The sequence below is a fragment of the Nymphaea colorata genome, chromosome 4, assembly GCF_008831285.2.
Source record: "Nymphaea colorata isolate Beijing-Zhang1983 chromosome 4, ASM883128v2, whole genome shotgun sequence".
Taxonomy (NCBI): domain Eukaryota; kingdom Viridiplantae; phylum Streptophyta; class Magnoliopsida; order Nymphaeales; family Nymphaeaceae; genus Nymphaea; species Nymphaea colorata.
The window spans coordinates 27,385,605-27,399,831 of NC_045141.1; the positions used below are offsets into that span (position 1 = coordinate 27,385,605).

Genomic DNA, 14,227 nt, shown 5'->3' on the forward strand with positions numbered 1-14,227 from the left:
AGTAATCGTTACAATAATAAAATTACAAACAGGTAAGTTACATATTTTTTTATAATCGTGATGACAACACATATAAACAATGGAGAAAACGCAAACCAAGGCGACAAAATTAGTCATGGACTAAGCCTGAAAAAAAAACCCTTACAAGGATTGGGATCAACAGCTTAAACGTCCAAGACCCCATGCTTTGTTGGATGGTCGCCGGAAAACCCCAAAAAAGGATGAGAGAGACGGGCTATATTACAATCTATGAAACAAACAAGTAATGCTAACCATGAAGAAACTTGCCGAAGCCACTAACTTGTATTCCAGTGAAACACCCTGTATTTTATACCACATAAGAGTAAATTAACAGCCTTCCACAATGGCAAGATCAACAGAAGCAATCCCAGTAAATCAAAGTGGATGAACGGCATTAAGACATGACATACCAGTTTATGAAACGAACAAGGAAGGTCCAGGTGACGGCAAAGATGCCTTGCCAGGTCCGCTGCCACCAGTATTCACACCAATTGACTTGTTTGAGAGACGACGTTTGTACCGTTTCAATACAGAGGCAAGGTTCTCCTTGCCTTTGGGAAAGGCAACATCACCAGCAGCTGTTCCCGTCCTGCCCTTTCTTGAAGCAACAGCTGTTTCCACATCCTTGATTATTTCTAGGAGTGTACTTGCAGTGGTACATCTTCCCAGCATACCCCTGCCTGAAACGGACGGTAGCCCATTTGAGACAATAGATCCAGGCCATCTAAATGATGCAGGTGTTTGAAGGCAGAAGCATGGGGAGCGTGTTGCTCGGGGTTGAGAAAATGCAGGATCAAGAACTCCCTGTTTTAAAGGAGAGAAGAAAAATGAAAACATATTCAGTTGCCATTTTTGAAAGTAAGCATGTTGACCATACCAAACTGGGCATGAAGGTACCAAAACGTGTACAGCCAATATAACTATCCTCTTGTTCAAGTAAGGTTATGACTTAACTACCCTCCTAGAGCAGATAATAATATAAATATTACTAGGGTTTTAGCGACATTTTAAGGGTATGAAGTATATGTGCCTTAAGAGGACTGGACTATTACATTACATGCAAAGCAACAGCTATTTAGGTGCATCATTGTAATTCATATTGCAGCAAGCTCATAGAAAGTGCCTATTTTTGGTGCATATCCAAGAGCAATCAGGCCTGACATGGCACTGCAATTCTATATGGTAGCTCAAGCATTAGCACCACGTACTTATGTTAGGACTTAGGCAACATCTTCATCACATTATGCAGCTGCCAAAAGACGTCCAACTCAATAACTATTCAAATAAATAATAAAAACCTGTTAAACAGGTATCCATAAAAGGCTGAAAGTGAAGTACATACCTGAAGACGGTTAAGAACATATGTGTACTTCCCCCACAGCTCTGGCCGGCTCTCCACTAAGGCTAGATCTAGTATTCGGTGGATGCACCACACTCCGAAGCTGACAATGAGAGACACCCTCCATATGCATCCATCCCCACAATGAGGAACGGTTGGTACCAACATTTTGGAAAGCCGACCATCATCATCCCTTGGCCCAGAAGCAAACTTCCGGTCAGCTGCAAAATACAGTGATTCTCCAGCATGGGTACTGTAACTCGATGTTTTAGATTTGACATCTTGAAGAAACCTTTCTCTTGCTGCCACTAGATCAATCAGCTCCTCATCAGAACCACCACTTTGCTGGAAGAGCCATTCTGAACCTTCCAACTTCAAGAGCTTCATAATGCAGAACCTGAATGCTTTAAGCAACTCAGCCTCAGCTTCAGCATGAGAGACTTTTTGGGAGCTCGGCCTTATCCAGCTTTCCATACCATTGGACGACCCAATATTACCTTGTGGTGCGCCAAATAGCTGTTCAAAAGGCTGTCTAGACCAGAGAGAGTTGGTTTCCATGTAAGACTTTGTTTGAAGAGAAAAAGCATCCTTGTGAAGCTTAGAAGGAGATAACTCATCAAAGGCCAGTGGAACACTCTCAGTCCTCAATCTGTCCTGAGAGATGATAGACTGCCCAGGACCAATAGTGCCCATCCTTTGAGAACTTTTTTCCATCGATGATGGACCCCTACGAGGGACGCCAAGCACAGAAATATCGGGTAAGCTATGGTATTTCTTGGAATAAGCTGAAGGCATGGTTTCCTGAGTGCTGGTCACTGTAGACTCGGTGTATCTTGCGTCTGTTGGCAATGTGTTTGAGAATGTCTGACTTGGCAAGTTTAAAGCATGTACAGAACCAAAACTATTCCTTGCAGAACCATATCCATAGGCATCAATGTAATTTGAGGTAAAAGAACTGGGCCCCAACCCTGGTGATTCCATTGGGTTTGTTCCCATCCTACTAAGGTAGGAAGATAACTGATAACCATGTATAGTTGCCGGCTGGTAATGCCGACTGTCAGAATAAGATGGCAACTGCAAACTAGAATAGCGCCGTTCACTTATCTCGGCTGAGCTCCTGTTTGGACCATGCATATATGCATCCAGTGACTGCAAAGAAGAGGGCAAAGATGGTGATCCTTGCATGCCATATGATGATTCCACAGAACCAACCTTCCTTTGTTGCAGGAAAGATTCATAATCAATAGAGCTGGATAACAAACTTCTCTCCTCCAATCCAGGAGATTCCAGGTTTGCTGAAGGTGGCTTTAGACCTAAAATGACATCTATCCTTTTCGACTTCGCATCTGTAGTAATTTGCCCATGAAAATCATACAGTTGTCCCCAGAACTCATCAAGAACTGATGCCAACTGCTTTCTAGCAGCCCTACCCAATCCAGATAAACGAGTAAGACTCGCATTTCCGCTGCCCGTGTCATCAATTTTCCCTGTCACACTCCTAAAAGATCCTGGCCCCTCGTTTGCTACCAGTGATGAACTTTCAAGAGCCTCAGCAGGTAAATTTTCAGGTAACCAAGCACCTCCCTCATCTTCATCCTTCCTTGTCTCAATACCTACCTCTACCTTCATCTTTGCAGGTGGTGCATCTAAGCTGGTTTCAAGGATGGAAGCTGCATCAGGTGAACCGCCCCGAGGAACCATATCCACAGCCATTACAGGAGACAGCCCAGACACAGATGCTGATTCTGAATCACCTAATGAGGAAAGCTGATCCTTCTCAATTTCAAATGGATGATACTCATTTGAGTCATAAATATCCTCGGTGAAAGACTCATGTTCTGGAGCAGAATCATCCGGGACAATTTGAGCAGCTTGATGGTCTGATCTAGGTTCCACGTCTCTGTCCAAGCTAATATCCTCCTTGTCCATAGATAACCCCAACAGGGAGCTCTGGGTCTCCCAGTCCAACGCTTGACTGTCTGGCTTTTCACTAGCAGATTTTAGAGGAGTGACAGCCAACCAAAGCATAAACAAAAGTGATGCACAAGCAGTCACAAGTACAAAAACGAAAGGCAGCATGACACTGCCACCAACACTAAGTGTACCAACCCATTCGCTATCACCAAATAGCATTTCTGTAACAAAGAGAATGTTTACAGCCAGCATCCCAAAAAAAGCAGCCTGAGACAAGATCTCCACAGATGCTGGGATCTTTGATGAACCCATTATTGAGCTTGACGAAGCTATCCGAAAAAGAGGAATCACAGAAGAAGGAAGTTGCATAGCTAGCACAACTTGAGAAAGAACAAGCAATTGATAAATTCCCTCAGCCCCATATTTATAAACACAATAAATAGCAGGGACCAAAGCAACCATCTTGGTCATCAAACGATGCAACCATAACGGCATTTCAGCTCCAAGGAAACCATGCAAAGATGCATGCAAACCAACCGTACATGTCAAAGATGTAACCAAACTTGCAATTAGCAGAGCCACAAAAAGCATGAAGGATGCAATCGAACTCTTCAGCACCTTCAGAGAACATAGCAAAGTAAGAAACCTTTAACAAGTGCAAAGCACAATCATAATCATGTCATATTACTGAAGGATAAGCACAAACACAACCAACTGCAAAAAGATAAAGTGACGCAACAGAAATTTGAGACAGAAATGTCAGTCAGAAGAGTAACCACCAACACCAATGCTAATTAGGGTTTCCACATATTTGTACTACCACTTGAATGTTGGGATGACCCTTCTCAAACAACCTGCATTCAAATTTGATAATTGAATTTCACTTTTTATTGAGGAATGAGAAAGAACCCAAAAGTTCTCGTTGGCAGAAAACATCATGTTCATTATCCACAGTTTCCTCTTTGTCATACCCAACTTTTCTTCATCCTTGCCCATCAACTGCCCATTCCTGTTTTCTTCAAGTGTTAAGTTTACATAAATATAGAAAAATGTGTTTTTTATATGTAGAAGATAAATAAAACACAAGCAATTTAGTTATGTTCCTTTTTTCTTATAAATCTCCCTGGAACTAATATTCTCATCCACCATTAGGCAACAGATACAGGGAAACTTTATTTTTTTCCTATCTGAAGAACAGGACCATTCCAATTCAATGGGTTAAGACGAACTGCTTACATCAAAGAATGAGAGAAATTTCCAGCAGTTCATTCAGTGAGGCAGAAGCAACCATTTTGCTTAATCCAGATAGTAATCTTTTTGTTGGTTCTACTACTAATACAATATCAGAAACTATGTCACAGTGGTACGCCTGGGAGGGTCGTGTACCCATATCAGTATGGGAAAACGGGTACGCAGGTATGGTAAGGTACGTCTGGATCAGTTCCGATCCAAGCCATTTTTTTTAATCTTCAAATTGCCTGATGCCTCTTCCTCTTTTGACACCTCTTCCTCTTCCGACTTGTTCTTCATCTTCACCATACGACAGCTCAACAGCAGAGGGTCATGGTCGGCAGCAGTTGGAGATTTGCCAGCCGGCGGCGGCGACCGGCGATGGATTGCAGCAGTCTTCATAGGCGGCATAAGTTATTTTTTTTCTATTTTTTCATTTGACGATTTTTTAAGGGTTGCTGGCTTAGTGTCGTTTTTCAAAATCTTCCCCCACCGGTTCTTCAAGATCTACTGCAGCCGTTTTGGATAATCATCTACCACTACATAATCATCTGCCGCTGCTGCCGTTTTGCATAGTCATCTGCCATGCTTCAAAACCTGTCGATTTGCATTGTTTTTTAGGTTATGCTTGTGTAAAACAGTAAATATCGTTAAAGTTATGTTTGTTTGACCTCTTGCCTTGGTTATGCTTCAAAACCTGCTGATTAGCCCTGTTGGTTATGGTTGCTGCTTAATCTTGTTATGCTGTTAAGTGTTAATCGTTATGCCCTCATAGTTCTGTCTATTATGCAACATAAATATGTCTTTCTATTATAATTATGCTGCTTGTTTATTTAATTAACTTTGTTATAGTATTTATGTTCTTTAACTTAAAATCTATTTATGTCTTCAACTTAAAGTCAATTTATGTTTTTTATGAGATTATATGTATGATTTTTTTTTGGAATTCATAAATTTTGCCGTACTGCCGTACCAAGACTTTTTTAAATCGCCGTACCCGTACCCGCTTCCCCGTAACCATACCCTATGTGACATAGATCAGCAATATTTTGAGAACATTGTGCTTTTATTGCCAAAAGAGCATAAGCTATTTTTAAAGGAAAATTCTCACAATAATTTCAATACATTACAAAAAGTATTTCTTGCCATAATCAGGATATTTTACTGCAAAAACTTTTGAATGTATGTTTAGTCAGTGTATGATTCCATTTTTTGTTCATTTTCAAATTTTTAAAATCAATTTTAAATCTTTATCAATATCTTAATTTTGTAATTATCCTTTATATACCTTTAAATTTCAAGATTTTCAAGAAAAATAACTTTGCCAAAAAGGCAGAGAACAAACCCCGAGAAAGAAACCTGTGAACCAAATTTGTGCCTGACTTCTAATGCAAGAGGAAGATATGGTGTGTAGCATCAAACTGATACTTAACAGGAAACTCATATCCAAGAAGTTAGCAACACAGCCTGTCAATGAAAGGTTAAGAACCTATGGCAGTACTGGGAGGAACCATAAAGATGAACGCCTCCATTTCCATTTTTCCACTTAAGAAAAATAAGAAAGGTTGGTCAAGATTTTTTATACTTAACAGGAAGCTGATGTCCAAGAAGTGAGCAACATTGCCTGTCAATGAAAGGCAAATAACCTATGCCTATGGCAGCACTGGGAGTAACCATATCGATGAAGGTCTCCGTATCCACTTAAGAAAATAAGGACTGCATTTCCAGATCCAGGAATGCAAAACCATGGCATATAGCCACTGAGTCTAGGACAAGCTGCAAAGCCTAGGAATGACAGTTTATCAAATAAAGAATGGAGGAGTTATAATTCACATATAGAAAGATAACATAAAGCATTCATGATGATGCAGAGACAAGAAAAATTAATCAGTCCAATAAACCACAATAAGAACCTGATCTAGTAGAAGAAGTGCATCTTGAAATGTGAGTACTGCAAGTCCTGCACTGTGGAAGGTGGACACTGCTAAGCTCATAATCATATAATTTACCAGAAAGATGGCACTGAAAATGAGTGTGGTGGCAAAAAAATGGTCATGGCATACTGTTCCAGTAGAGACATTCAATTTCCTCTGTTGCTTCTGCATGAAACACAAGTTCAGTGGAATGAGGAAACAGCAAAAAAATTTTTTTAAAAAAAAGCAAACCCATCAAGGCACTACAATCCTACACCCAGATAACTGAGAAGGACAAGAAAGACATGAATAGGTATGCAGTAAGCTTAAACAGAGTGGGTAGTGGGGTGAACATTGCATTTTGGGAGAACTATTCGGTCCCAAAAGGCCTGCAAACTTAAGATGCACCAACCATGACAATTAGCTTGTCCATGTAACTTAGCTGAAAGCAGCACATAAACAACCATTATCATACTTCCTGCAGTCACAGTGACATAATAGTTCTCTGAAATTCGGAAACTTACATTGCATTATTTAACAAGCCTCAAGGTCCATTTCTCAAAAATATTTTGCCCATCATTGGAGCAACCTATTGTACCAAAGGAATACACTATGCTATCTTATACTACATCAGCAACCATGACAGACTTTGAATATTTGTATCTTAAAATAAAGAAGCTATGCCATTCTCTACATATGCCATCATTCCCGCCTATGTCACATAGGTACGGGTATGGGTGCAGGTGAGGGTATAGGTACGGGTACGGACCATTTTTAAAAAACTTGGGTGCGGGAGTACGGCCGTACACACACATGCACATACATATATATGTCAAAAAAATTCAAACAGAATAACATATTTGCACATATATATATCAAAAAAGTACAAACAAAATAACATATTCATAAATCATAATCCAAAATTTATCATTTTTTATTCTCATTCTGCTCAGTCGCAAATTTACTGCTCAACTGAGGCCGAAGAAATCACGCGTGTACAGAAGCATAAGCACAAACAAAAGAACAACATAAGCTTTTACATAACAAGGTAAAGGAGCTGGCGAAGCAAAAAACGAATCCCAACACTACGAAGCCATAATGATGAAAAAAGAGGGAAGTGGGACATTAAAATGAGGGTTTCGAAAATTTTAACGTTAAAATGGTTTAAAAAGTTAAAATGTAAAAATCGTTAACATTACAATCGGACAAATTTGGACTCAGTCAACTTTGACCGAGTCTGAAAAAGGTCAAAAATGACCTTGGGTGCGTTGACCGCACCCGGTACGGTCAACGCAATACCCTGCCGTACCCGTACCTGTGTCGTACCCATACCGGCGGGTACTCCGTGTGACAGAGATTCCCGCACCTTAAAACACAAAAGCTACCTGTACAGGCACTGCCTTAAAAAGTTACCCTTACAGGATTGTCGTGGTGGAATGGAACAGCAAGTGGCTATCACCATGAACAGGAAACATTCAAAAACAAAAATACTTTGTTGTTGGCAAAAATAATCCTTATCCAACATTCGGTCCAATAACTTAACAGCCTACACAACGACACACACAGAAAAACTTTGCAAATTTTCTCAGATATCAAGTACATAAGACACTAATTGCTTTTTCAGGATAAAAAGCACAAAACAGATTGAAGGGGAAAGAATGTTGGACATCCAGGGATTTTGTCCAACAAGGATGCCCCAAAAACAAACATAAAGCATGAAAATCACAACCTTTGGTTTTTTTATGAGAACCTTTAGAATATGAAGTTCCAACTTGCAGCTAGGACAGTTGCTAGAATTAATCTCAAAGTAAAAAAAAAGGAAAAAAAAAAAAAAAAACAAATATAATCGTGGTGTAGCTACAAAGTCATCTTTGAGTATACCTGGATGATAGATGAATGAATGTAGAAATTATGAGGCAAGATACTGGCACCAAGAAGAGCCAGGACTGTGTATAAACTTTCACCTCTCACTCTTGGCAGAACATTCATAACAAATGAAACCTCTGGTTGATTAACAAGAAACAGGAGCACATAATACAGCAGAACGAACCCTGCAGCAAGTACAGACATTGCCTCGAACTTCCGTATATCCTATATGAACGAACACAGATTTTTACTGCACCGGAAATAATATGAAAAGCAACATTTGGAAGGAATATGAACAAGTCCACAAAACTGTACCGAAGATTGAGAACCAAGAATAAGTAGAATTAGTGCACCATCAATCACCGTCAAAGAAACACAAATTACGAGGTCCAACCCGAGTAGAAGATTGAGTCCATGAGCAATGCCTAAAATCTGAAAGCAGTACCAAAAAAAAAAAGTTAAAAATATGCTAACTGCAGTGAAAATAAATTAAATGATATAAATTCAACTCATTATAAATGTGAGGGACAATAGGATAAATATTAGAAGTTGAGAGTTGAGACTACAGAAATGGTAACACAAGCAAGAGAGACAGAAAAAAGGGGTACCATGGTCAGATCTGATATGATTGCCGATAACTCTATCTGAATGCCCAGCAGTGTGCATATTGTTGGAGCATACTCTTCACCACAGATCTATTCCAACAAATTCAACAATATAACACAAAAAATTACAATCATAGTATGTTCAAAATTCAAATATAGATTGACTTATATCCAATAGTCAGCAGTATCCCACAAATTTATTATTGAAAAGAACCTGGTCACACTATGAAGAGGTGATCACTTACTAGCTTCAGATTAAATGCTCCTAAGTCCTAAATGATATTCTAGTCTATAAGGCTTAAGAGATACAAGAGTTATCAAGGCAACCATAATTGGCTCTTAGCTTTTTCCAAAGATATTTTTTGTAAATTTCATCAGGACAAGGAGAATGACCACAAATATCTCTCTTTTAAGAAAGGGAAAGGGACAAGGCCATGAAGAGGGACTTATGAGCACCTTTGAGTTTTGGTTCTGAGTTCTAACTATGGAAAAAATGAAGAGAACATTAACAATGCTAACAACCGCTTCTTGCAGTTTTTTTTTTTAGGGGGTGGGTTGGGTTGGGGGGGGGGGGCGGTGGAGGAGGAAATTCTCTTAGGTCACACTGCAAGAAATCCTGAAAATTGATAGGGAGAATGAAAAGTTGGTGACTGTCTTCACACTAACCTTGTTTTGAGATAATTTTGCTGGTTTCGATAGGAAACTGACATGTAATTTGCACTGAAAACCATGCAGATCAACACACCAAACACTTAACAGTGTAACGGAGAATGATAGCATAAAGAGCCGCAACACTTATGATATTGTAAGCACCTCCATCACAGCAATATCTATTGTGAATCGGCTCACAGCAATTATATTTGTAAAAGTTTTTACAGTTGCTTCCTTGTATTATTGAATGAAAGACACTAGAAGTTACTATTTTGTTGTCTTTTCTCATTCTTTTCAATTTCAATTTTAGACATTTTAAGAATCTTTTAAGAGAAAAATGTCAAAATGACTCTGAACAAATTGCTGAATGGCTGAGGCTCCAGCTCATTATGCAGTGCAATAAGCTACAATAGCCTGCCAGGCATATCCTTGCACATCAAAATTGAAGAAGTACTATATATGTATACACACACACACACACTGGATACTATTTGGCTGGCTCTAAAATGCTGAGAATATCTGGATAATTCAAATTTCAGGGATATTGATGTCTATGGTCCATGATACACTGTGGGATGCATTTAGATTCACATCTTGTTTCATGGTCTAACAAATGAGGTACAGTTTAGGTAAATATCGTGACAAATTGCTGTGCTAGGAAAGTACAAGTAGAACCTAAATTGGCCTTCTCATCAAAGGGCTTAGAACCCTCATTAGTTTATTCACTTATTCGATAACAAAATTAGCCAAATCTGTTACAAGTTTGTTATACATGCACACAGCAGCCAGCGTGCATGGTAAAGATCCATCTACATACCCATCTAGATCTTTTACTTATATCATGAGCCTCAAAACTGCCAAATGTTCTACTTATCATTAATTTGTGGGTCCTTATGATATTCTAAACCTTGTGAATCTACTTGCGAAGGAGTTCTCAACCCTAAATATGCGCCCAAACCTAGGTCAGTGAGGAACAAAACAATTGCCATATAGAAAACACCTAGGATGAGGGTCGTAGATCAAATGGAAACAATACTAGCCTTGCACAGGTTTGACAAAGTAAAATCATCCTCATTATTCCTAAAGGTTGTATTATGGCTCTATGCACTTTATACCGTTGTCATGACTCCATTCACAGCCTAGCTCTCATTGCCAGATTTCTACACTGGAACAGAAGGAAGCAGGAAAGTAGGGACCCCTTCCCCACCACACCGGCCCTCCTGCCCAACATACACACACACAACCTTATCTTTCTAGCATCATATGTAGGATGCTCATAAGTGCTTTACAGTTTACAGACAGGACATAGAACAGTAACATAGGAGATGACAGTAGATAGAAGAAAGACAAAGAGAGATATACCTGTGCAAGATTCTTCCCCGTGACAACTCCAATGCGAGCTGCAAGGGATTGACAGAGAATTGCGGCACAATTGAAGATCAGCACAAGTAACACGAAATCAAACCCAAAACGAGAACCAGCTTCAATCAATGTAGCCCACTTTCCAGGGTCTATATATCCAACGGAAATCAGAACCAAAGGTCCAACAATTGGAAGCAACCGTGAGAATACACCAGGTACAGATGAATCAGATGCTTCTGACTCCATTTTCTGTCAGGATCTGAGCAAAATACTATCCGCTCTGGACTCACAAGGACATCCAACCCAAATTTTGCCCTCTGCAGCAGGTCTGAATGAAAACTATATAACCAAAAAAAAAAAAAGGCACTGTCCAAATTTAGATGGTCGCTCAGATATTGATATAAACTGAACGGAAGCTGGGAAATAATTACAAAAGGATAGCTTCCCCAAATTCCTTCAATATCTATCAGCAACCAGCAGCTCTCGCAGCTAGAATAATTGCTTCGCCAGAATTAAAATGACCACACAGCCATTTAGCAAAATGTCGTCACCATAAAGCAATAAGGCCAAAAGAGAACTTCTTTTGCTCCTGAAATGTATGATGCAGAAGCAATACATGCACTCAAGCAATCCATAAGCGACTTTTGAAGTCTGCATTACAGGTACCAGAGACATTCAACTGAAGAATAATGCACCCGCATAACTTGCCATGGAAATAGACCCAGTTGAATGGTAGCATTCTTGCCAACCTCATGTCCTTCCAGATGGAGATCAGAAGCCTCACGTCCAGATGCTTGTTCTTTCTAGAAGAAAGCCAGGATTACAGCATGAAATGAAGAAATGTTCAAAACAATGCCCTATCCAAGCATCAGATTTTCTCCTTGATCAGCTGTATAAAGTCCAACAAGCTTGTGGAGCATTTTTTCTTTTGTATTAATCAAAGGTGCACTTCTTTATTTTCAGTTCCCACATAAAGCCATTCTCACTTCCAGAATACTGCAGATGAACTTGAGACCATGCACCCAAGAAATGTGGGCCTGCAGCGAAAAGGAACATAGTGCGGAAGACTATAATACAGGTTGCATAGTCACGATTAGGCCCTAACCACCTCCTCTCTTATCAAAAAACAATAGTAGCGCGTTGATTCCTGCAAAAACGACCGACGTATCTCAATAAACAGTTGAAGGAAAGTTGGAGGTCAAGGAATCGACCAGAAACGAAAGGTAAAACTACATACAGCATAATAAAGACGCAAACACCCAGGAGGACCACTATCCGCTTCCTCCGTTTACCTTCCAATAAAGAAAAGTACAGCCTAGCTACCTGAAGAAGAAGAAGCAACCACTAAAAAATGTATTTCAAACAAAATCTAACGGCTGTTTCTACAGCTGTCCAACAGGTAGGTCTCACGTCCGAAAGTGCAGTGAAAATTCCTCAAAAGATCGATGTGAAAAAAAGGAGCAGGCACGAGTTAATCAATTCACGATATCGAGAGGAAAGCAAACTCGAAACATCGACCTTGCGCACCAACATACACTAAAACACGAAATAGAATCCCATGTAAATAGAAAACACGGACTGTCTAGATCCAACACCAAGTAGTCGCGTCTCTTGCATAACAAGTGCGCAATAGAACAAGATGTCAACCACTTTTTCGAGCAATTTTTCGGTCATGAAAATAAAAAACGCCAGTCCGTAGTAGTAATCCGCCACCAAAATACGCGAACACCATAATCAGATAAACATGGAAAATAGCACCGTTACCCCTAAACCCTAAAAACGGAACAAAAAACGGTAACAAGAAAAACAGATCAAATGCCAAAAATTGAAAAGAAAAAGAAGAGACGGGACCTAGTTATCATCTAAAAGCAGAACAACAACCGCCGTCGTCGTCGTCATCATCAGATATCGTTACAACGAAGAAGAAGAAGAAGAAAGAACAAAATGAGAGGGAGAGAGAAGAGCGAACCGGAAGGACTGGGAGTGGAGGGCCGTCCGATGCCCGAAATCGAGGCGAGGGGAAAGCAAAGCAGTTGCTCGTGTCGACTATCACAAGCAGCACCAAGAAGGGAAAGAAAATAACTAAAAAGCGAGACGAACAAGGCCGAAAGAAGAAAAGAAAAACAGCAAGAAAACGCCCTGAAGTTGGGGGGGGGAAGAAAAGAGAACAGGCAAAAAAAAAAAAAATTAAAAAAAAAATGAAGACAAGGAAAGGGCAAAGTGAATAAGAGGCGCAGCAAAAGCAAAGATCGCGGGCATATTATTACCACATGTAGCTTCAAAAGTTATGGACGGCAACCAAAAATTTGCGGCTCCACCCCCACGAAACTTTTCAGAATTTACTTCACTGAAATAAATAAATGGTTAAATAACGAACCCAAAAAAAGAAAATGATCTCTCTCTCTCTCTGCCTTTTTGCCCTTTTTCCCATCCGTACTAAAGAGGGGGATTCTGGTGCGGGCGTAGCTGATGAAACTGGCGGCTACGACGGACGGGACGACCCGGAGCGCGGTGACGCAGTGCGCCGGGCGAACAAAACAAAATGTGGTGGGACAAAGACGCCCCTGAAAGTTTCCCTCTATGACGAAGCAGGTGAATGGTTGTCGGACCACCACGTGGCGTCTTGGAACTGGAGGAGGGGAGGGCAACTTGAAGTTGTGGACGGGAAAAGCAAAGGCCAACTTGTTGTCGTAGCAGCAACCCCAACTTGCAATGCAAATTTATCTTTCGTTGCAAATAAACATGTGAACGCATTGATTGCAACTATGGTTGAGTTAAAAAGAAAAACACACACAGCCAGCCCCATGGATGGTTTGGAGTTGGAAATTAACAAGGCAAAATGCACAGCAGGTATTAAGCAAGGAAAGGACGAACTTGCGATATGAATATAGAAAACGATGTATTTCGCATTTCATAAATGGTCCCCCCCCCCCCCCTATGATGCAAGCGTAGTTTCCCTAGATAAATAAAAGGTGTCAAAGAACGAGCCCGACGTCCACCTTGCACCAACGGATACCCAGCGCAACTTGTCCACATTTTCATTTCGCGAGGAGCTCCTTGGCCTTGGTGCAAATTTTTTTATCGCCTTGAGTTAAAACCTTTGGACGGAGTCAAGAGGGCTGGTCGCTGAGCAGTTGAGATTTCATTCTAATGTCGTAGGCCAAATTCTCTAGAGTTGGGAAGGACTTGTCCAACATTTCATGCACGCCTCCTCCCACAAATTACAGCTGATCAACATGTCGATTAGAACATACATATATTTTTTTGCATGAAACTTTAGGACTCTAATTATTTATGCTCTTCCCATCTACGTTTTTAACCCAATT

General features: G+C 40.2%; 1 protein-coding gene across 5 annotated transcripts; it reads right to left on the minus strand.

Annotated features, from left to right (window-relative positions):
- Nucleotides 1-22: 22 nt before the first annotated feature.
- On the minus strand, nucleotides 23-13,299 carry LOC116252099 (ethylene-insensitive protein 2). 5 transcript variants are annotated; one of them, XM_031626160.2, is made up of 10 exons: nucleotides 12,871-13,073; nucleotides 12,139-12,224; nucleotides 10,902-12,048; nucleotides 8,892-8,978; nucleotides 8,599-8,715; nucleotides 8,299-8,508; nucleotides 6,418-6,603; nucleotides 1,364-3,892; nucleotides 432-825; nucleotides 23-321 (listed from the first exon to the last, which is right to left on the minus strand). In XM_031626160.2, the coding sequence occupies exons 3-9, from the start codon at nucleotides 11,145-11,147 to the stop codon at nucleotides 436-438; spliced, it is 3,765 nt and encodes a 1,254-aa protein (XP_031482020.1). In that variant the 5' UTR covers nucleotides 11,148-12,048; nucleotides 12,139-12,224; nucleotides 12,871-13,073; the 3' UTR covers nucleotides 23-321; nucleotides 432-435. The 5 variants fall into 5 exon arrangements, with proteins under 5 accessions (XP_031482020.1, XP_031482022.1, XP_031482019.1 ...); XM_031626162.2 differs by lacking the exons at nucleotides 12,139-12,224; nucleotides 12,871-13,073 and adding an exon at nucleotides 13,169-13,299; XM_031626159.2 differs by lacking the exon at nucleotides 12,139-12,224.
- Nucleotides 13,300-14,227: the final 928 nt, after the last annotated feature.